The sequence below is a fragment of the Vulpes vulpes genome, chromosome X, assembly GCF_048418805.1.
Source record: "Vulpes vulpes isolate BD-2025 chromosome X, VulVul3, whole genome shotgun sequence".
Classification (NCBI taxonomy): Eukaryota; Metazoa; Chordata; class Mammalia; order Carnivora; family Canidae; genus Vulpes; species Vulpes vulpes.
In genome coordinates, this window is record NC_132796.1 from 87,065,925 (window position 1) to 87,089,298 (window position 23,374).

Below are 23,374 nucleotides of genomic sequence, written 5' to 3' on the forward strand. Positions count from 1 at the left end.
AGTGTTGCAGATGGAGAAAGGGAGCTGCAAACCAAGAAATGCAGGCTGCCTCTAGAAGCTGAGATCAACTCTCAGCTTACAGCCAGCAAGGAGATGGGAACCTTGGTGATGCCACAACTGTGAAGAACTGAGTTTGCCAGTGACCAGGAGTGAGCAGGAAATGGATTCTTTCCTAGAGCCCCAGATGCAAACACAGCTGAGCTAACACCTTGATTTTAGCCCAGTGATACCCATACCAGTCTTCTGAACTAAAAGACTGTAATATAATAAATTAGTGATGTTTTAGCCCAGTAATTTGTTATGGCAGCAAGAACACTAATACAGAGTTCTTTTTGAGTGCTTGCATACAATTAAGCGAGGGACGATTATGTGTGCAAGAAAATACTTAACATACTGACTGGGAAAGTACTGAAAAGAGCACAAGAGCTAGAGTACTGTCCATGGTGGCTAATTCCCATGGGGAAAAAACGTGGGTAGCCAACCAAGGTAGAACAGTGCTTCAAGACAAATGGGAAACTGGGAAGTGAATCCTGATACCATATCAGCAAGTAAAGATAATTGCCCCAGTATTTTCCTAAAACTTCACCACTTGATGGTATGGCCAAGCAGAGCTGACTTCTTATACCACCACTCAGTTCGAAACAGCTTACCTCATCTGTCATACTTCTGTTCTCCTAATCCTAGTGAGATATTATCTAATTCATAGCTGGCATGAAAGTAGCAAAAGTTAACAAAAATCAAAATGGCATTAGAGAAGTTAAGAGCTTTGAAATCAAGCAGACCTGAGTTTGAATTCTCACTTCACCTCTTCCTTGAAGTGTACTATTGAGCAAGTTAATTAACCTCTCTGAACCACTGTGCCCTCAGGTGTAAAACAGAAAAGACTTTACTCTTAAAGAGTGTTGGGGAGCAGCCTGCACAGTGCTTAGCATTCTTATAGTAGCACTCAACAAAGTGTATTCTATTTAGCTCTGATAAACCAAGACAGTTTTTAAAAATTGCAAACAAATACATCTTATATGAAGTCTATAATATTGGTTTTACAGGCTAGATTAGAGTTTTAAGCTCCTGGAGTTTTGAAAGTTGTTTTTATTTACCCTTTTCTTAGGGAAAGATAAGTTATTGCTTTTCTCTATTGAACCATACCCTACATAGTACTCTCCAACAAGTTGGAGGTGCTTTTATCTTACCATACCATAAATGAGGCAATACTGGATAGAAACAACATATATCCTCATCATGGAAAGTCAAACCACTGAAAATATTTTACTATAATTGAAATTTGATTTTTCATTAAGATTACACCCTATAGAGCAGGATCAAATCATTGCTGCTTGAAAGGTAAAATTGTACACTTATGCATTAGAAAGCACCTATGCCCTGTCCAACTTACAGGGTGGTATTCCATTCCTCTTGTTTAAAGAGGTTACTATCAAGTTTAAACATAAATTGGGTCACTTTCTATCCTGTGTAATATGCACCTTAAAATCTGATATCTATTTTTAGGACCCCTGGCTGGCTCAGTTGGTGGAGCATGCGACTCTTGATCTTGGCGTTGTGAGTTCGAGCCCCACGTTGGTTGGGTGTGAGATTACTTAAAAATAAAATCTCTTAAGAAAATTTAAAAAATAAAATCTGATATGCACTTTCAATTCATGTCTTCATATTTAGCCCAGACACATTTCTCTTCTATAGTGTTTTCATTCCCATTAAATCCACTATCAATACTGAAAGTACATTAACCAAAACAACCTGATTATCTTAAATCAGAATTTTTCATGCCAGTAAAATAAATTAAGAAATTTAATTGTTCGTGAATAAAGATCAGATGGAAAAATAGTTATTTTGAATGACTGCAAGAACTATATCCCTAATGCCCAGCAGAGTTATGCCTGGTACATAACAGAAAGTAATTCTGAATATTATAAAGTCAATATACAAGGTGAGTGAAAAAGAGCGAGCACTTTCAAAAATGGATTACTCAGCAACTTCTTTATGTACCGATTCCCCAAGAATCTCACATTGACACCGCCTTTCTCAGTCTTGAGGAAATAAAACAAGACTATGTGGCTGCCATGTCAATTTAAAATACATCATGCACAGTGCTTATAATTCTTGACTCCTTAACCACAAGTTAAAGTCATTAACACAAAATCTTGCCTATTTCTTCTTTCTTTCCCCTCCCCCTCACTCAGCCTGACTCAGCTTCTCATCTAAATATTCTAACTTTCAAGCAGAATGTCTGGAATCCTTAGAATTCTTAGCACCTCCAGACTTCCCACGAGGGTATGAGATTTGCATTTCTGCTTCTTCCCTCTGGGGCAAGTGTTTTGAGGGGTACTTGGAAGTCACATTAAAGTAGGAAAAAACAATGAATCTAGGTAAATTCTTGACAAGTAAAATTCTTGAAAATTTCTGAAAGCAGCAGAAATACTAGCTTTCTGTCTTGCAAGTTTCTTTTCTGCGGTATTCTTCAGTAACATTAAATGGTTTCAAGAGATCTTTTAAAACACACACACACAATTGGCTTTAAAACCAAATTCTAACTTCACTTGCACACACCGGGTTTCCCAGACTAAAAATTCTGAAGTAGCTAAAAGAATAAACGCTGACTAGGAAGGGCAAGCCATCTAGTCATCAACCTCTAGAAAGTAAGTTTGTAAACTTGAATTCGCCATGGAACAGTGTGAATCCTGTGATTAAAAATTATATAATCCTGGGCTCTAAGACAAGCAGAATATCTATATTAAAGGAGAAAAGTGTTTTCCAGTCGTACCACATAGGGAGCATTGCATTCAGACATAGTATCTTGTATAAAGATTAAAATGAAAAAAAAGGGGATCCCTGGGTGGCGCAGCGGTTTGGCGCCTGCCTTTGGCCCAGGGCGTGATCCTGGAGACCCGGGATCGAATCCCACGTCGGGCTCCTGGTGCATGGAGCCTGCTTCTCCCTCTGCCTGTGTCACTGCCTCTCTCTCTCTCTCTCTCTCTCTCTCTCTGTGACTATCATAAATAAATAGTTTAAAAAAAATAAAGTAAAATAAAATGAAAAAAAAAATGGGCCAGGTGAGGACAGCCAGCAGAGTGAAGGGTCTGGAAAAGATGTCATACAAGTGACGGTTAAAGAAAGAGATTTCCAGGCTTGTATGTAATACAGAAAATAGATATTTTTCTATATAGCTCCAAAAGGCTACACAAAGATCGGAGATAAAAGATTTTGTTTAATGCAGGGAAGAGTTGTACACGAGTGAGAGGTGCAGCCATGGTGAGGTAGTGAGCTCTCTGTCACTAACAGGGAACAAGAAGAACGCGTATTACCATCTTTCAGAGGTGTTGCAGAAAGAATTCCTGCTTTAAAGGGGGTTTGGATTCTCTAAATGACCTCTAAGGTCACACTTATCTCTATGGTTTTCCATTAATGCGTGTTAAGCTAGCCCTTCTGTAAGCTCAGACAATAGAAATTCCCAAACATGCCACCGAAGTTACAGATTCACACTAAATTGTTCTTTGGCGCCGTTTATGTTATTTCTCCACGTAATTTCGTTAGAGTGAGCATTTAGTAAAAACAAATTAAGCAGACAGAAATAAAAGTTTATGTATGTGGTAACTGTGTAAGTAGCTACATATATTCTTTTCTAATTTGACATTATAAATTTAATAAGTATTTTGTCAAATGGTTTCTAAAACCACGAGGTTTTGTTTTAATCACTAAATTAGAAAAAAAGACAATCTTAGGGTATAGAAAACATGTCAAATTTAGAAAATGCCTATTTTTATCTGTTCTCTTTTTTGAATCACCCATAAACCAGAGAGACTTATACACAATCTTTTCTGCACAACCTTTTCTCAGGAAATCTAGATACTGAACTTTAATGATACAATGACAGAAAACAACTGCTATAAAATACTGTGCTGTTGATTATTTACCACCAACTATTTTACATATTAAACAAAATAGCCGTAAACAGGAAGCTGACCTAATGCAAGTGCATTAGCTGAAGGGGCACAAATCTAATCCACTAATACTCATTCTACGCTCGTTGTCTTTTAGCTTGAGAAAGGTAAATTTCTAAGGAAAACATTGCATCGCATCTGTCTTGCTAGCAAATTCACTGTTACATTGCACTGTTTAATTCCTACCCATTGTCTTCCTCTTTATTGCCACACCATTATTATCAAAACTTACAGCTTGTGAAAAAAAAGATAAAAGGATTGCTAATGTTAATCCTGTTCTATTCCAGCATGCCCTTAGAAACTAACAATACATTAACCATATAACATTAGCCTGAAGGAACCATTTGCTGTTTTAAAACAGTGAATATCAAAATACCAGAAAACCACTTAGATGTGACTGCCCTTTCAGCTTTATTAATTTAGGCAAAATGACAGGTTAATTTATATGGTTCACACCTGTCAGGAGCAGAGTCTTTACTAATTCAGTTTACACTGACCAGGAAATCCTCCCTCAGGCTAAAGCTGAACTTCAACCTACTCCTGAACAGAGTGTAACACAAACACATCACCCAGATTTCTATTGAGACGGTCCCTTAGAATTCCACAGGGATCGCATACCACCATGCAAGGGTTCAAAACAGATGCGGAAGGAACACAAGATCTACCCATTTGGTAGATTAAGCATTTGGTATTCAAGCTACCTGAAGGCCAAAGGATTGTTTTCCTAAATCTTTTGCCTTTAAAGTACTCCCACTATTCCTGAATCATATGATAACACAATTTCACAATTTGAAGAGCGCTTTATGCCACATAAGAAATGATTTTCCTTAATACCATCATAAACATTGTCCTAAAAAAAAAAATAAACATTGTCCTTATCATCAATCACTCTTGAATATATGGAGAGGTTGCCCCTCTCACTCAAGCTTTAAACAAGCAGAAAGAAGGCAAACTTGGTGTTAAAATCCACGAGGGAAACACAGCCTTTGTGTTCAATGTTTGCAGAAAGTACAATGTTGTCTGTTGTACCTTTCCCGAGAGTAGCAGCACTGCCCTATCTCCAGCATCGACAGAGGAGTTCCAGCTAAGCAGTACCTAACCTGGGCTGGGAATGAGACCATAAAGAGTCTTTAGGTTTTTTTCCATACTTGCTCGATTATTACAGCACAGTTTTACTACAGCCAAAAAGATTGTTATTGAAATCTCAGTCTTTGAAAAATGACCCATATCTTCAAGGAATACCACAGAGTGTGTTATTTGACAAATCACCATAAATAATGACAAAACACTACAAACCAATACTGACGCTACTCAAGCAAACATACAAAAAGATGTTTCTGTTAACTGTCAAGAATTATATATTCCAGATAATATTTTACACGTTTAGACATAATTTTATGGATTAACTCTAAAATAATCATGATTGACCAAAAAATCAGAACTACTCCATTTCAAGGCAAAGACTTTCGACCCAAACACACAAATAAACCATTTAACCTGCGTTTGCCAGCCCAACAACTGTGAGAGCAAATATAATGTTACTGACCCAGTTTTCTAATTTAGTCTTTGTAATTTCTGAGAGCAAAAATTACACTCAATTTAAGTATCATTTTGTGTGTGTAGAAGTGTTGTGGAATATAAAGAAGTACTGATGAGAATAACATGTTCCACATGATATTTTTTATTTCTGGCCAAGTAAGACAATGAACTCCCAACCTAAAACAGTCAAAAACTAAGCAATGTATTTAGAAACCTGATTTAAATTTGCCAACCTCGTCTTTTCCTATATTTAACATATTTTCCCTGTGTGCATTTACATAATATTTAAAACCCTGTATTAATTTATTTATAAAGAAAAATAAGTTAAGGCCAATTTAATAACAGGCTGTCACAATGCCAAACTGGTGTAACCTAATGCTAGCCCTTCAAATATAGTTTCCCATTCCACCTCTGTGTACCACCAACAATCAACATCAACATGCAAGATCTGTGGTATTTTCTAGCTTCTACCATCTATGTCAATTCACTCATATCATCAGGTCAAAGAGAGGAGTACTTAAAAGGAAGAAAGCAATTCATTAGAGATGCTGTATTAAGCTGTATCTGAGCCTTTGGCTAGTATGAATTAATACAATATAATTTTTTTTAACCATCTCTAAAAATTGACAAACCAGCTGCGGTAGGAGCTACAATTTGGATCTTCTGTATAGTAAGATACAGTAGAAATACTAACTCATTAATAGCCATTATTAATTGTACCTTACGATTCTCTAAGTTTTGGGGTGTGTATGTTTTCTTTAGTTTTTACAGTAAAGTTGCTTTTGAAAAATATTTGCTCATTTCTCACCAGCTAAGATAAAGTCAACAGGCACATCTCATTTTCTCAAATTATTTGAAGGAGCTCTATTAACTTGCACCTCCATTAACTTGTCACCTCCATTAATTTGTGCTTTTGACAAATTCAGCTTTTGAGAAACAAATATAGCTGATCCTTTTTTCTTTTTTTTTTTTACAAACATAACTTACAATTTTAACTTTATAGGAAAAGTAAAATAAGCAAACAGATAAAAATCACCTGAAGCATCTCTAAGGAAGAACATAATAATCTGAAAATGACATGATGACAGAATTTCACTCTGAAATGTCCTCATTTTTCAACGCTTTCTAGGGAATCGCTTCCTTTGGATTGAGAGCACCAGCACACTTCCTCAGCAGCTGAAAGCCTTTTAAAGAACCAGATAAGACACCACTGTGCATCTGAACCTCATATAAAACAAAAACTAATAAAATGGCAACTCACCAGGCTTTCTAAACACACAATTAACCTGAAGCAGGAACAATTTTCCACATCTTTCCTACTGAAAAATATTGTAAAGGAAAACCAGTTAAAACATGCTTTTACTTAAAAGCTTTTCTCGTACTAATATTTAAAAAATAAAAAAAGGTCCAGTTCTCCCTTATGCCTTCCTTCACCAAGAGAAAAAAAAAAGGATCACAGACAATATTTTTAAAGGATATTTTATTATATTTCTGGATTTTGTTTCTAAGGCAACAGTTTGCGAATTTAAAAACTAAGATTTTCAAAAATTCTAGTAAGACTTCCCAATATATTTTAGTATATATTTACTTAAAATAAATTTCTAAAACAGGCATAGGCAGAACACGCTTTTCAACTCCATGTATGTATACAACTATTCATAGAACTATAATTTGCACAAATTTGAACTTACACTTCAGAACCTGAATTATAAAACTGGGAAAGATATTAACATCAAACTTACTAATATTCATTCACAACTCAAGTATAAAAGTCCTGGTTAAAAGACTCGTTTTCTGATCAACATGTTAACTCCAAATGTTTCAAATTCACCCAAAAATTAATAGAGAGCATTTCCCTATTTAACACCACACCAGCATCAATCCCCAGCAGTGTTTTGTGCCACTACACAAAAGAAGTCATCTTCAATATTTCAGATAGACAAAAATTCAAAACAAAATCCAACCAGTGTAAAAAGATTAAAGCCTATCCTTAGGCATTTCTTTAGGTATACATTTTAGACTTTTACATGAGTAATCCAATTATCATTAAGCACATTAAATGAAAATAAGCTCCTAGGACAAGCAACCGAAGGTAAAATGTGGGCATGCCAATATATTTAATGATAAACCAGCTTGAGATTTTTATACTCTTGTGGGTTTGGGGATGTCGCTGTTTGGGATTTTTACCCCCTTCTGCCACAAGGTTGATTCATGAATGAAACCCCACTTCAATATCCTCTTTTCTCTCACTTACATGTATGCTGGAGAAAGTGGAGTTGACCTGGATGTTTTAAGCACAGGAACTGGGAATTTCCAGATAGCAGGAGAGCTTGTTTTCCATTTCAATGGCATGTTGTCACCACGGTACTACAATAACAGTAAGCAGCGTTTCCATAACAGACTACCAACTAGGACTTCCATTCCACACTGTACTGACACAGCAGCGGCTGCCGCGAAGAACAAGCAAGCGATCCTGCCAGTGCCCTTACACCGATGCCTCCAATCTGTAAAATAGGGCTGCAAGGTACCTCCTTAAATCCTCCTGTCCCCTAAAGCAATATGATGATTCTATCGTTCTAACTCAACAATAGTGCCACCTCGTTAGGAAAGCGTTGACTGCAGTATTTTTTTTTTTAAGACTGCACTGTGCAGACCACACAATGCAGCTTTATTTAATAAAAGCAGCTGGGGTTTTATTTTGTTGTTGTTGTTTTAAGCTTGCATTACCATTGTTCTACCTTATCGGGGATACTGCAGCACTATACTATATTCTGCACCTATTAACCTGATTTCTGACCAATAGTAGCAGGAAAAAAAATAGATGGGTTTCATATGAAAATGAAACAACATACCTACTCAGAATACACTTGTCATCCTCTGAACATTCTTCTTTTGAGCTGCAACAATACAAATGGGATATAAACCTCAGCATAGCCTTAGGCCACAGCTAATAGAGATCAGTGACTAAATTCGGCAGCCCGCTTTCCTCCTGTGCAAGCTCTGGCCACACAATACAAGAATGCCATTATGGGAAAAGCCCGTTTAAAAAATGCGAGTCTCTCTCTGCTTTCCAGTTAGAAGAAGGCAAAATGTAAGAACAAATATAAACTGCTGCAGAACTCTGCACGTTCTTCTAGTGGCTTCTGATTCAAGTTGCTCTCCTTTCCCTATTCTTATTTCCAAGCCAAGCCGGGATGAGCAGAATCTCATACATTTACAACATGCTGTGGTAACACGAATATCACTCTGTCTTCTGCAGCAGAGAAGTACAGAGTAGCGTGCTCTTAATAGCAGTCCTCGGAGGGACGCTATCAACAATCTAATTCAATGCTGCCCTCCCCTTCTTCTCTTCCCCCTTACCCCCCCTCCAGCCCCCTCCCTCCTCCCCCCACCCTCAAGCAGCTCACAAATTGCCTAGAGGAGAGAGCAATGCTGCTGGCCAAGCAGGTGTCCAGCAGGGACCATTCCAAAGCTCAGCGGCAGGTCCGGTAACCTCTAGGGGTTAGCCACTGACAAGGAGATTGAAAAATTCAAGCTGCTGTCAAAGGCAACTTGAGGTATTTCATGAAAGCAGTGGCAAATACATGGTTCATCTATATCGTTTTAAAATATTGCCAGAAAACAGCCTTGTAAGTGCCCCAAAAATGACTGGGTGTTTTAAGTTTCTGTTTAAAGCACCAAACTCACAAATTTTCCACACAATTCTAAGAAGTGAAAATAGGAGAGGCTGGTATGACACTGAACTCTTTATTTACAGGCTGAAGAATTTTACCTCTGATGTCGGCAAGTAGCCATCACTAAACATCTCCCTTCATAGCACCCTTCTACATCTACCTAAAAACAGAATTATCCCGCCTTCACCAGTGCAAGCTCAGTAAAAGCAGACCACCCTTCACACGGAAGCCACTACCTTTTTTTAAAAAAAATCACTGCTGTGACAAAATTCATATTTACTTTCAAGTCTGTATGCAAACAATAAACTCACACTTCTAACTTTAGTAGCTGGCTTTCGGATACTCTTTCCAAATTATTCCCGGTTTTTAAAAGATTGAGATTTAGTCCCTTAAGAGGCTTTCTCATTTGCATTCAAAAAGCACAGATGAATGTTACCATAGGAAGCAACTACGTTCAAAAATTCCACAATATAGGATTTAACATACCAGAAGTACAGTGTGAAATTAGCTAAGGAAATCACAAATACCTTCCTTTAAGAAACGCGTCAATATTCAGGCAAAAAGCATTTTCCTATGAAACCCAACCATACATGTATATGCAGTATGTACACACACTACACACATACATGCACCTATGGAGAGAAAGCTTATTTTGAAAGACTGACCAGTAATGCATAAACTTTATTAAACAGCAAGTAGATATCAGCCATCACTAACTCACAAATAATTTTTATTCAGTCGATCATACAGAAGCACCCCAAAAAAGCCCAGGCAAGCAACTTAAAAAGTTAAATTATATTTTGTATTTTTAGTATCCACACACAAAACAGTCTCATAAAAATCTCAAGGGAAGCAGAGAGAGGAGTATTTATTAATACCTTAATGAGCAAACTACATTTAAAAGGTTTTTTTAAAAAAGTACCACTAATACAAATAAACCGTAGTCACGTTCTCATTCATTTGGGGAATATAAATAATAGCGAAAGGGAATATAAGGGAAGGGAGAAGAAATGTGTGGGAAATATCAGAAAGGGAGACAAAACATAAAGACTCCTAACTCTGGGAAACGAACTAGGGGTGGTGGAAGGGGAGGAGGGCGGGGGGTGGGGTGAATGGGTGACAGGCACTTGAGGGGGGCACTTGACGGGATGAGCACTGGGTGTTATTCTATATGTTGGTAAATTGAACACCAATAAAAAATAAATTTATTTTAAAAAAAACAAATATACCATAGTCAATATTTTACAATCAGCAGTGCCAACTTGTTGGAAATCCCCAGAACAAAATACACACACACACACACACACACACACACACAAGTTTGGAATGTTCCATTCCAAAAACGTGAATCATTGTCAAACATGTACAAATATAAAACAGCTACAAATTAGCTGTATGTAGCAAGAAGGTGATGTTTTAGGAAGTTCAACCACTTTCCAGCTTATGAGAATATTAGAAAGCAGTAATTGCAAATACAACTTCTGAAAACAAAGATCCCCAAACCTCTATCAAAACATGGAAAATAAAGTATTTCACTCAGTCTGTAGAAAGTCAACTCAACATTTATGAGTGGGATATAGGGTAAATGTAGACTTTTTTAAATCTCTGAGGGGGTAACCCCCCACAAACAGGTGAAGATCACTTTATTGCAGAGGTTCTCCAGTTATTATTCTTCTGTGAACAATCAACTTTAAAAAAAACATAATCTTTGTCTAAGCTCAGGCTCCAAAGAAATCAATCAGTACCACCAAATCATCTATGTCAATTGCCAGTGTAGATTTCTCTTACACTTAATGTTTACAACCTGCTTTTGTGGCCCTCCAACAATGGTAATATTGGCTCAGCATAAAAAGAAAATAAGACTGCTTTCCCTTCACACCACCCTCAGCACTCGTAAAGACCCCAAAACCCTAAAAGTTTACATCTGATGATGAACATTTATTTCTATTCAGTTCTTCTGCTTCAACAAATTGCTAGCAGTCATTTTTAATTATCTCTCACAAGTAAACAACTATGCCAAAGGCTTTAAAAATAATTCATTTAAGTAGAAATATAGTCCATGAAATCTACTTTACACTATTAATTTGCTTAACAACAATGTTCTTCATACATCATTTAGAAATAAACTTCAGCCAGGTAAAATCACTCCAAATACAAATTAGCAGAGTCCAAATTAATCAGATTTTACTACCCTGACGGCGACTCCAGTAGTAACTATCAACTGTAATTACCATTACATTCTGGAACTGAAAATGTTTTCACCTACAGAGTGATAGGGAGAAAATGATTAAATGTGTATTTTAAATATAATTTTATGCAGGCTCAGTGTCCCACTACTTTAATATTTAGACTGGGAAATGTCAAAAACCCTTGTTGACTTTATAAGAAACACTGATTTCATTTATAGAACACTTGGTTTCTATTATGGACCACTGAATAAAAGAAGACAGAAAGACAACATACACAAGAGCTCTTCAAAGCATTTTAGGAACATTAACTAATCACTTGAAAATACCTGTGAAGTATGTATTTCAGAGATGTCATAAACAAAGGACAATGCTGGGACTTGGCCAAGGCCACAAAATGAGGCATTCTTGGCCAAATCTTACAATGCAGAATTCCCTGGTTCCCAACGTAGACAGAGGAGATTTTTTATAACTTAGAATTCTTACAACTTATCTTGCTCAGTACCCTCACTGTACGGATGAAAGAACTAAAGCCCAAAGACATTAACTTGCCGAAATGTCACACTGCTAGCTAGCAGCAGGACTGGAACTGGAAACCAGGTTTCCATCTGCCAGTCCAGGACTCCCACTCTAGAATTCCTAATGTCCCTCCTTGATGAGACTTTTCCTTTGGATATGTGTTTCTCTGTGATGTGAACCACATTCTGTACGTATCTCCATGTATTCTAAATAAAAAAGCATTACCAAGAGCTCCTTATTCTTCCAATTATTGTATGCTCAAAGATAGAAATGAGAGACAAACATCAAAAATACACAAATGTGCTCAAAGACCATTTACAAGATCTTCATTCCATTAGGTGTTTAAGTAGGATGAGGGAGAAGAAAGTATATAAAAATTAAGCCAGTTATAGTATGGAAGAGAAGTGAAATACACAGCTAGGAGTGGGATTTTTTTTTCTAAACATAAATGTTTCTAAAGAACTCTACAAAAAAAATTTAACTCAGTGGCTGACAGTTACAGTTCTTTAGTCCCATCACTCCATGAAAGGAATTGATGAGTATGTCACATATCTGACCTCTCTGGAGGTCCGAAATATCTGGACAGTTCAGGAAATATAGAGATATTTCCCTGATATTCCCTAAGAACTGACCTACCTTCTTCTTGCAAGTTTTGGTGAATCCTGTGGTTGGTACAACCTGAGACTAATAGCACTGACCACAGTTTGTGTGAGCCAGCGCTGTGTAACCTTCTCTTCGGTCCTGACAACGTCTCCTCGGACTAATCTGGGATATCCATGAGTATTTGTGTTGCTCTGAAGATCCGCCAAATTGTGCGCTCTGTTATGTTCTACCAATCAGGACGAGTATTTGGATGGTGACCAAGTAGAACTGTTAAACCTTTTAAAGCACATGAAAACTTGACTTCTCCACAACAGACTAAAATCCTTAATATAGTTGGGCACCTTATTACAGAAAGCAGAACTGTTCACATGAATGGCTACCTACACACACGCATGCACGTGTTTGTGTGTGTGTGTGTGCACGTGCGTGCGCGAGCACGCATCTCCTTTGTTTCAGGAAAAATGAATATCAATTATGTTAAAATATTTTTTCCTAGATACTCAGATATGTAGCCTTGCTAAAATCAAAATGGAAAATCCCAGATGTTTCTCAAAGATGACTATGTTGGAAAGCCATAATTTCACCTTTTCTAAGTACCCTTCTCACCTGTCAATTTCCTTAATGGAGCCGTGCAGGTCCTTACAGTCCCACAAAAGATTTACATCTATGACTATGTCTTGGATTAGTATAGTACCTATCTCCTTCTTCACAATATAAACAAGTACAAAAACACAACTGTTCAGGCACATACTCGTGCACATGTGTGTGTGTATATGCATACAGAACTCCTTCATGCTGGCAGGAGCAAAGTGAAGGGAAGTAACTCTTCCCATCTTTAACATTTCCAAAAGAAAAGAAGGATACTGAGCTTTGGGGGAGAGGAGGCATAGAACAGTAACAAGTGGGACTGGTAAATCAGGAAACAAAAAGAAAAGGGACAAAGGGAGAAAACAGAAAGGGCAAGGAGGGGAATGACAGGATAGAAGGAGAATGAAAAGCCAGAATGGTAGTGGTTCCAGTATGTGGCAACTTTTGTAATTGGGGGTCAGATGGATGAGGTTCTGGAGCTAAGTCAGGAGAGCAAATCCAGGAGGACTGGTGCAGGTGACAACAAAGGTCCAACTCAGTGGTTAAGCATCTGCCTTTGGCTCAGGACGTGATCCTGGAGTCCTAGTATCAAGTCCCACATTGGGCTCCCTGCATGGAGCCTGCTTCTCTCTCTGCCTATGTCTCTGCCTTTTTCTCTGTCTCTAATGAATAAATAAATAAAACCTTAAAAAATAATAAATAAAATCTTTTAGAAAACAAAAATAATATGGCTCTTTAGTTAAAAAAACACATTCATATAAAGCTTTTTACATAGTTTACTTTCTTCTGATTTGGTATCAAATATAGAAGCAAAACTATAAAAGTTGCATGAAAACAATGTAATAAGCAATATTACAATCTTAATTTTTGTAAATCCTAAACTATTTTAATAAGAGTAAACAATTTCTAGTAATGCTTATCTATGATGATTGAAATACTTTTCAATAGCAAGCACATCATATACCCAATCTCAAAGGGCATGTCAATTAAGGAAAGGCAACATTTGCTATTTTCTACATTGTTTCAGAAATAAGTATGCTTTTGTAAAACTCTGAGTTACTGAAAGACCTTTAGAATAATATATGACATTTTCCTCAACATTCCAATTAAAATTAATGAAATAATGCTACTACTTAAAAATGATATTTATTTCCCTTTATCCAAAGAGTTATTATAACATTCACACTTCCATGGAAAGTTAATTCTAATGACTAGGATCATACAACACAACTTAAAATTTCCACAAAAAGGACCCTCTATATTCAATTGGTTTAATTTTATTTTTCACATTTCCCAGGCCTAACCCACAATTTTAAATTTCTTATACATATATCTATAGAAATTATTGTTGACTAAAACTAAAAGGCTATAACCAGAAATGAATGAGAAAATCTTAAACTCCAAAAAAGACTCAACTCAAACTTGAACCCTGTGACCTGCTGCCATGACATGGTGATCAACAGTTTTCATAAGGGTGTGTAGTTTTATAGTCTTAGAACTTGTCTGCTATGGTGGTATCCAAGAGATTTAGCAACCAGCTCAATACCTCTATTTTCTTAACTATTTTGAGATCCTTCTCATTTTTGAATTTATAATTCTTCTCTTGGGTGATCTTAAATTAGAAAGATTTTATTCTTAGAGAAATAAAGGGGATATAGAAACAATTACACTTAAAGATAACAAATACATACTGGTAAGTCTAAATTATAGAAACTAGCCGAGAAGTGCAATTTAAAATCATTATGCCTCAGGGTGCCTGTGTGGCCCAGTCTGTTAAGCATCCGACTCTTGATTTTGGCTCAGGTCAACATCTCAGGGTCGTGAGATTGAGCCCCACATCAGGCTCCTCACTGAGCATGGAGCCTGCTTAGGATTGTCTCTCTGCCTCTGCCTCTCCCCCTACTCTACTCATACCCTCTTCTCTAAAAATAAAAATAAAATAGTTATGCCTCAGAAACTATTTAGCAATTCAGTGAAAATCCTATGATGTCAGACATCATTAGGTCATGATATATAAAATGCTTGTGTATTACAAACTGATCTTTTTTAACCAACTGTTTTAAAGGTAGACATGACTTTAAAAATTATTTCCCTACACATCCCCAAGTAATGGTTGTCCAGTGGGGGAAATAATTTCTTTTCCCTTATCTCATGTTTTATTACTAACTAAAGTAAATGGAGTTTTGATACAAGGGAGTAAAAAACACACTTCATCTTTAGGTTGACCCTAGATTTACGTTAGACTTAATTATTAATTAATTATAATTAATTATGTTTATTTATGTAAGTAATCTCTCTACCCAACGTGGGGCTTGAACTCAGGGCCCCAAGGTCAAGAGTTGCATGTTCTTCATACTGAGCCAGTCATGTGCCACTTAAGCTAGATGTTAATTTAAATCTGGGTTTTATGACTGCCTTTCTAACTTTCTTACTTCAACAAGTAAGTTCAGAATCACTTCATGTCTTCAAAATCAAATATATGTTTTATTTTCTTTTTTAAAGATTTTATTCATTTTTTTATTTATTTGAGAGACAGAGAGGGCATGAGCAGTGGGGGAGAGGGAGAAGCAGACTCCCTGAGTAGGCAGCCCGAGGTGGGGCTCGATCCCAGGACCCCAGGATCATGATCCAAGCCAAAGGCAGATGCTTAACCAATTGAGCCACCCAGGCGCCCCAGAATATGTTTTAAATAATCAGTTACTTCTCATGGAATTCTGAAGCTACATAACATTTAAGTGAATTTTTATCTTCCCATTAGCTAGCATATATTTATTCATTCATTCCTTATTCAGCTTGATCTAAGTCACAGATGCTGTCGAGCATTTTTATGAGTCTTCTAGAACCACCAGGTCTGGACATGTTATTTAAATTCCTATGATGTTGTTCAGTCAGTAAACGAAAATATTTATGTTTGGGAATTTCCAGAATTACCAATCTTTGAGATTCTAATCTGTAGAGAGAACAACATAACTTATATTCCAAAAAGGGTGAAGAGGCAGCAAGACTGAGCTTAAACTGATAGTCTGAACGAGGAACAAGCATTAGCAAATTAATTAGGACCATGTTTTCACATCTGTCAACTAAAACACGTTTGTTTCAACTGAGGACTTCTTTCCATATTAGCCATTACCAACGGTGCAAGATTGACTCCTTGAACTTCACAAATACCAAAATCAATCAACTCACTATGCCTAGCCCAAAGCCTATAAAGAAGAGTGCATGCTGAATTGGTTGAATCATCAATAAGTACTAAGAACTTATGACTTTGCTAGATGTTACAAGTATACAAAAGAACACATGTTCCCTGGCCACAAATCTCTGGCAATCTAATGAGGCAGACTGCATATTCACATATGGAACATGAATGGGTAAGCATAAATACACTGCTACTGTAAAGCCTTAACGATCCAGAACCCTGTATAAGCTTAGTCTATTAGCCAACTTTTTAAAATTAATTTTAATTTAAAACAATGGGAACGGGCTAACTCTTCAAATATCAAAACCTAATTATTTTCACTTTTCTCTTTTGGCCATTTACTGTCTTCAAGTCTAAAATGGACACAAGTCTTTTAAAAATACTTCACAGACCCCATAATGCACAAGAGCTATTGTGATAATGCCTCAGATGTAGATACAGCAATGTGTGTGTGCCAGCCCTATCTGTCACTCCTCACCTCGTCTGACTCCAGCCCCCATGTATGCTTGGACATGAAACACGGATGCTACTGAGAGAAAAGTGGCTCTTTTCTTTACACTCTGATACATATGCCAAGAGAAAAGTCCTATACCTGGCAGGCAGATGTTCTCAAACTTTAGTATGCCTGAGAATCGTCTGGGGTGAATATCTTAAATGCAGAAGTCTGGAGGTGAGGCCTAGTACCCTGCATTTTAAACAAGTCCACCAGTTGATTTTCATGCCTAGTCTTTTAAACTTGGAGAAACACTGCTCTAAAGTCAAGGTTGCTAACCCCTCACTCAAGACAGCTATGCAAGACTGTTTTCTCTCTCAACAATCTCAGCACTGGCTGCTCACCCCTTGTTTTCAGTCTGCCCTGTCCAGGGCCATTACCTTGCCCTCCCACACTCTAGATCCTTCCAGGTCTGGAAAAGTCTGAAAGCAAGGTATCCAGCTGGCTGACAGATAGGCACAGAGGCAGACCAATAGACATCTATGAAGTGGGAAATGGTGAAATCCCAGCAATTAGGAAACAAAGGTCATATACACTGTATAGACTATTCAACACCATGTACCTGTTAAAAAGCTTGTTTCAAGCCTTTTCCATGAGGAAGGGTAGGGAAGAGGACAGAGGTAGGCACCTATGGTCTGACTGCAGTTCTGCCACTAACTGGCTTTGTGACTTCCCATATTATCTTCTCTTATCTGTAAAATAGGGAAGATGCCCCTTTCTTTGCCTGACTCACAGCAATATTCTACAAACCAACTGAACTCGTGTTTGTGAAAGCCCACTGGAAAATACAAAACACAGTACAATGATGTGTGGTATTTCTATTAATGGAATAATTTATCATTTGTTTCAGCTTAATCAACACAGTAACCTAGACATTACTGAAAGATTCCTTGATGACTGAATGTCTTCTAGTATCTCAGGGTCTTTTTTTTACAAAAATAAATTCTCACTGACAAAAAGGTAGAGGAAAATGCAGACCCTTGGACATACCCTGGAGTTGATTTTTTGAATATATCCTTGAAATCGGCTTGTTTTAAAGACAACTGTCTCCGTCTCCTAAAAATGGAGTGCAAAAAAAAAAATCTGGTTAATTGTGGCTTTATTGTATTTAGTTCAAAAATTTTAAAGCATGCTCTGCAGATATTTTAGCTGTAAATTAATAAACCATGTTTCTAAATACTGAACAGTTTATACCACATAGGACAATTTTTAAACATGTAAATTGTTAAAAAAAAAAAAAAAAACAAGGTAACAAGAAAGCCATAAGATTCTATTTGTTTTTAGAAGCTCTCTTAATGTTTCAGAAAGTCTGGAATAAAGACTGACATGAAGTACAACATCTATTGGCAGCTGATCTGAAAGACTAAACTAGCCAAATTTGGACAGAAGGAAACACTTTTCCAGTAAATATATACACGGCCTTGGAATGCTTTGTCATTTTCTAGTTTTTGAAGACTAAAGTTCAATTCTTTGCTGATCGACTGTTTTACCATAAAAACCTAAAAGCAAATGACACACATTACAAGCTTTCAGGGAACAGATGGCTAATGTTCTTCTAGGTTCGTTTACTACCAATTTTCTGATTTTCGTACTGCTTGTAATTAATAAAAAACATACAAATAGACACACCGTCTCCTAGCCAGGAGATTCTGTTTTGGTGAAAGTTCTGCCATGTATCTCACCCCTTTGGGCTGATCTATAAGACAACAATGAACAAACAGACTTCTGATACTGCCTGGGGAAGGCAGCTTTCAAAATAGAGACTACTATGGGAGCACTGCAGTGATGCTGGCACCAGCCAACTTTGAGAAAATTAAAAGTAAGCTGCCAGGTGTTGGAGGAGCTCTAACCCCTAATTTAATGTGTTTGCATTTATGATATTCACGTTGCAATTAGCTTACAGAAAGTCACCATTACTAGGCATTACCCTGATCTAACATTTTCTTCAAAATAAGCAGCTTGGGCTCTTTTCTGGGTCATCCCCCAAGTGCTATTGTATTATTAAAGTCATAACTCAATCAAAGTCATAGTCTAATAGTATCTTTAGAAAGACCTCACCAGAGACCTTACCCATAACGTTATCCTCAGTCTAAGGACCTCTCATGCCAAAGTAGGTAGCAAATGTTTTATTTGGTTTTTGGAATGATGAATTTGAAACAGCATCTCTTTAATGACAACACTATGTCAAAGTCTACTTTTAAAATGCTATACACATAAAAATTATTATTTTTGTATCTTAAAAAGCTACAATGGATTGAATTAATATCTGCTAAGTCTTAGCATTAAGCCTCACCATGCAAATAACGATTATATTATTTTTTCCCTTAAAAATACAGGAAAGTATCTTTAAATACAGCTTATTTTATATTCCTATTAATATTATTCCTTTCCTTTGTGTATTTAAGAAGAATCTGGTGTGCCACCTTCTGGTAACTGAGTGAAATTATGTATCTCTACACAAGTCACTATGCTTTATTTTAACTTTTAAAAAATATATATATTTCTTAACCTGTATTACATTTAAGCTATATATGGATATAGATAACCATTTATACCACACACTGAAATACAGCAAAATTTACTTAGTGACTTTTTTTAAAAAAAAATCAAGCTTTATACATGCTTCCTATGATTTTTGCATGGTTACCAATATGTCTCCTGAATTCTACAATACATATAAAATTGATTTTTGTACACCGCTTCACAGGCAGATATGAAAACAACAGGCCTGCTATTTTAATGAATAAGTAACAGCAGTAAATAAAGGAAAAGAAAGGTGTCTTACCAATAAGCCCATTTTTCTCTTAAGGTTTGAACTCTCATCATTTGTCATGTTCTTGTGGATCCCTCTCTCATCAAATTCTCTGGAGTTTTAAAGTTGAGAGCGGTGATGCACAGCTAGGCTCTGCTACATAGTAGCGCACCCCAGTGCATCTGCCTGGTATAACACTTCAGTTGTAGCTCCCAAAAGCAGAAACAGCCTTGATATATTCAAAAACCTATGCACTGAACACCTTCCCTTGGTAGGAAATTGTAGCCAGCGTGGCTGAACTATTTCTATTTCTTATCTTAAGTGCTGATCAGATACAGAGATCAGGAGCACATGAATCTTGAGCTTAGTTCCAGTTAATTGAACAGGAACAAAGTGTTCATCTTCAGAGCAGAGGTGGGATGAGACAAATACTAGCATCAGGAGATCTGACGTAGAAAAAAAACATGTTTACCTGAAAGTAACTTGATTTTTTCAAGGGTCACTGCCCTGTTATTTGTCATATTAACCTAAATCTTCATTATCTATAACTCTTATCTTCCTCGTGCCTCAAGTAGCCAGTCATTAAGTCCTATCCTTTATTCTTTATCAATTTTACTGTCTAATCCCTACTGTTTTTTTTTTTAACAAATGAGCTACTTCCAAAAATACATACAACTGGTCCCTCTGCACCTATGTTCAAGCTATCAATCACCTTGCTTCTAGATGAACTCTCTTAAAATACAACTATACATGATGTAAATTAAATGTTCAATAAATATTTCATTCAACAAATACTTGTTAAGAATTTGCTACATGTTTGGTAGGGACTCTGCCAGGGGATATGGATAGAAAAGTCAACAAGACACAATCCCTTGCTCTCAGGAAGCTCTGAGTTAAGTGAGGGAAGCAGACATGCACCCTGACAGCACAAAATACAGCATAGAAGCTTTCCTAGTATATGCCTAGGATTCTACAGAGGAATGATAAAAATCAGAGGAGCAATAAAAGTTAGGCTGCAACTGAGGCCCAAGAATGAGAGATTCCCCAGGCAGACCCAGAAGACAAAGTCTGTGCAGGCACACCGAGATTTAAAGGAGTACCACAGGTCAGAAGGATCAAGGAGGCCTTCAATATCACTGGAAGGAGCACAGGTACATAGTGTTGAGGGGAGTGGATTTTAAGGGATACAGAGATCACATGTGAGTTGAGAGGCTTGGCCTTTATCCTATGAGCTATGAGAAGCTATGTGCTCAATGAGTGGATCACTCGAGGAATTACTCAAGCAACAATGCCTAGCCCTAAGAACGCATTATAAGCTGGAGGACCTACTCTTGGAATTCATTGCCAAAGTATCCCCTACCACCCACTTCCCATCCCCTGAGCTTCTTTTGTTCATTGTCTCCCTTGGCTCCAGAGCCTTCTGACATGCAATCTCTTTCCCTCTCCACTTTCTGAACTCAACTCATCCTTCTAGATCCAGCTCCAATCCAATTCTTTTCTGTGATGTCTCCCATGGTAATCTGAGTCTCCAATTTTCGAATGTTCCTCCATTATATGGACCATGCATTCCTCCTACCAGTTTAGCACACACCATTCAAAATACCTGTTGCACTCTCTGCCTATAAAACCAAGCAAGATGGTGAGAAGATGACACGAAGGCAAGTCAGAGCCTGAGGGTAAGTGGCCGAAGGAGGCACCCCTCCCCAGACTTCACAGTACACACCAATCTCAGTACCTTCTTTTACTGCTCTCAGGCCTGAAAAGGAAAGGGTATGAACTGTGAAGTGAATTCCATCTGCACTGGACAACGATTCTGCATTAACATGTCACAATGCTGCCTGTATACATCACAGCTCCTGTTGGAAAATTCCAGAGAATTGATGAGAAAGGGAAACCAACAGAAGAGCTGTGATCTTGGGGGGGGGGGGAGCTAAGGGAGGTTATGGGGGGGCGTGCTTTATTTTTTATTACTCGCAGTAAACCAAGAGAATTCACCTGAAGATCCATACAATAAACAGAAAGAATTCATGAAGACCACAGAAAGAGATGGGAGAGTAAGAGCAGGGCTTTAGATCCAGAAGGTTTAGCACCTCATGAGGTTTAAAGGAGAAAACTCCATGTGTAAGAAGGGGATATGTTTTAAAAAGGAGGGTAATAGTGTTAGCTGGGAGATTAATCTAGGACAAGAAGCTTTACCAGAGAAACAAGTCCTGGGGTGTAAATATTTAGTGTTCTCTCCCTGTGGAACCACACCCCATTATGCTCAGTGTCAAATACTCAGACAAGGTTTCGTTGATGTTGGCATTTAGCATTCAGCTTTGTCTCATCCTTTTTATGTATGCATAATCTCTTAGATTTATGCAATGATGCAAAAACCATGGTGCTTTCTTTTATGTAGACAATAAAAAATATTTTCATCTTATTCAACCATTTTATGTTAAAGTGGGTTAAGAGAATTCTGCCAATAATTTCAAAAAGCAGTTAATACTTGAATATTCTTTCAATGACTTAAAAATGTCCCAGATAAAAGCTGTCTACACCTTCTTTCTTGTTTATTGAGTGCAAAAACTGACCACTTTCCTTTCCATTAACTTATAAGGAAAAAATTCAAATACAGAAAAAAAAGGAGAATGCGATTTTGGATATGGGCCACACTTTTCTCAAGAATTCTTCAAAAAAGGGCAGTACTTAGTGGACATAAAAATGATTTAATCCACTAGGTCCTCAGAAGAATGTTTTGAAACTATGTATCAATGGTACCACAGACTTTAAAACAAAGAAAAAATAAACCAGACCATTTCCTCATTTGATTTTGTAGAAAACAGAACAATTACCAGAGTATTTCCCTCAAACCTGGCAGAAAAAAAGCAATAATCATTTTATATTATAGTTTGAACTAGAATAGGTATTTTATCCAAATTCACGTACACATTTCACATGCAGTAGAGTTCATCTATAGGAGGAGGAAAGAGGGGCATTACTCCTGGTAGTACACAGTAAAGGCTCTTAGATTATTAGTGATTTTGATGACAGGGTCTATATTAATCTAGTATAATAATAAATAATTCACTTAAATTCCATTTAAAATAGCATCATTGTGTTTATCTCATCCATAGCTGTAGTAGACTCTCCTTTCTTCTGGTGTATATAAGATGGCTCAGAGCAGGACTTAAGTGGTTTAGAGAGTTTTCTGCCATGCAGAAATGTCCTTGGATGATAGATTTTGAAAACCATTGATCTAAAGAAGGGTTGGTCAGGGGTATTTATACTGGGAGCAATTGCTCATATTCCTACAGCCCGGAAGTTCATATTTCAGGTGAGTGACCAGATTCCAGGAGTATTACCACTCAATCTAATAGGAAAGGTGGGGTCAAAAGGGAAGAAAAGCCTTTTCCTGTTACTAATAACTCTACCTGTACTGTCACTGGATTAGGAAAAATTGCAAAAAAATAAAAACACAGCTAGTTTCATAACTTCCCATTCCTAACTGAATGAATCATAACCTTTTTATATATCCCTAAAATGTAACAAAGTGCAGGTCACTCCACTATATGGTAACACAAATGATTGAGGGTAATTCGTGAGTAATTCAAACTACCTGGTAGATATAAATTATTCAAGATTGACTATGAAATATACCAACTCATATTTTACTATCCTAGATCTTCTTTTAAAAGACGATTTATTATTTGAGGGAGAGGGGAGGAGGAGCAGATGGAGAAGGATAAGCAGACTATGCACTGAGCATAGAGCCTGATGCAGGGCTCGATCTCATGACTGAGATCACGACCGGAGCCAAAATCAAGAGTCAGACACTTAACTGAATGAGCCACCCAGGCAGCCCAGTAGCCTAAGTCTTAAATCTATTACT

General features: G+C 37.1%; 1 protein-coding gene across 31 annotated transcripts in view; it reads right to left on the reverse strand.

The window, feature by feature from the left end:
- Positions 1 to 23,374, reverse strand: part of KLHL13 (kelch like family member 13) — a 222,051-nt gene that overhangs the window by 61,544 nt on the left and 137,133 nt on the right. For 9 of the 31 annotated variants that reach the window (XM_072743621.1, XM_072743625.1, XM_072743619.1 and 6 more), the window contains one exon: positions 17,742 to 17,807. The exons of 13 other annotated variants lie outside the window; for them this stretch is intronic. In XM_072743621.1, the coding sequence (XP_072599722.1) occupies positions 17,742 to 17,807 (66 nt within the window). 9 more of the 31 variants (XM_072743627.1, XM_072743626.1, XM_025986967.2 and 6 more) reach the window with 9 other exon arrangements.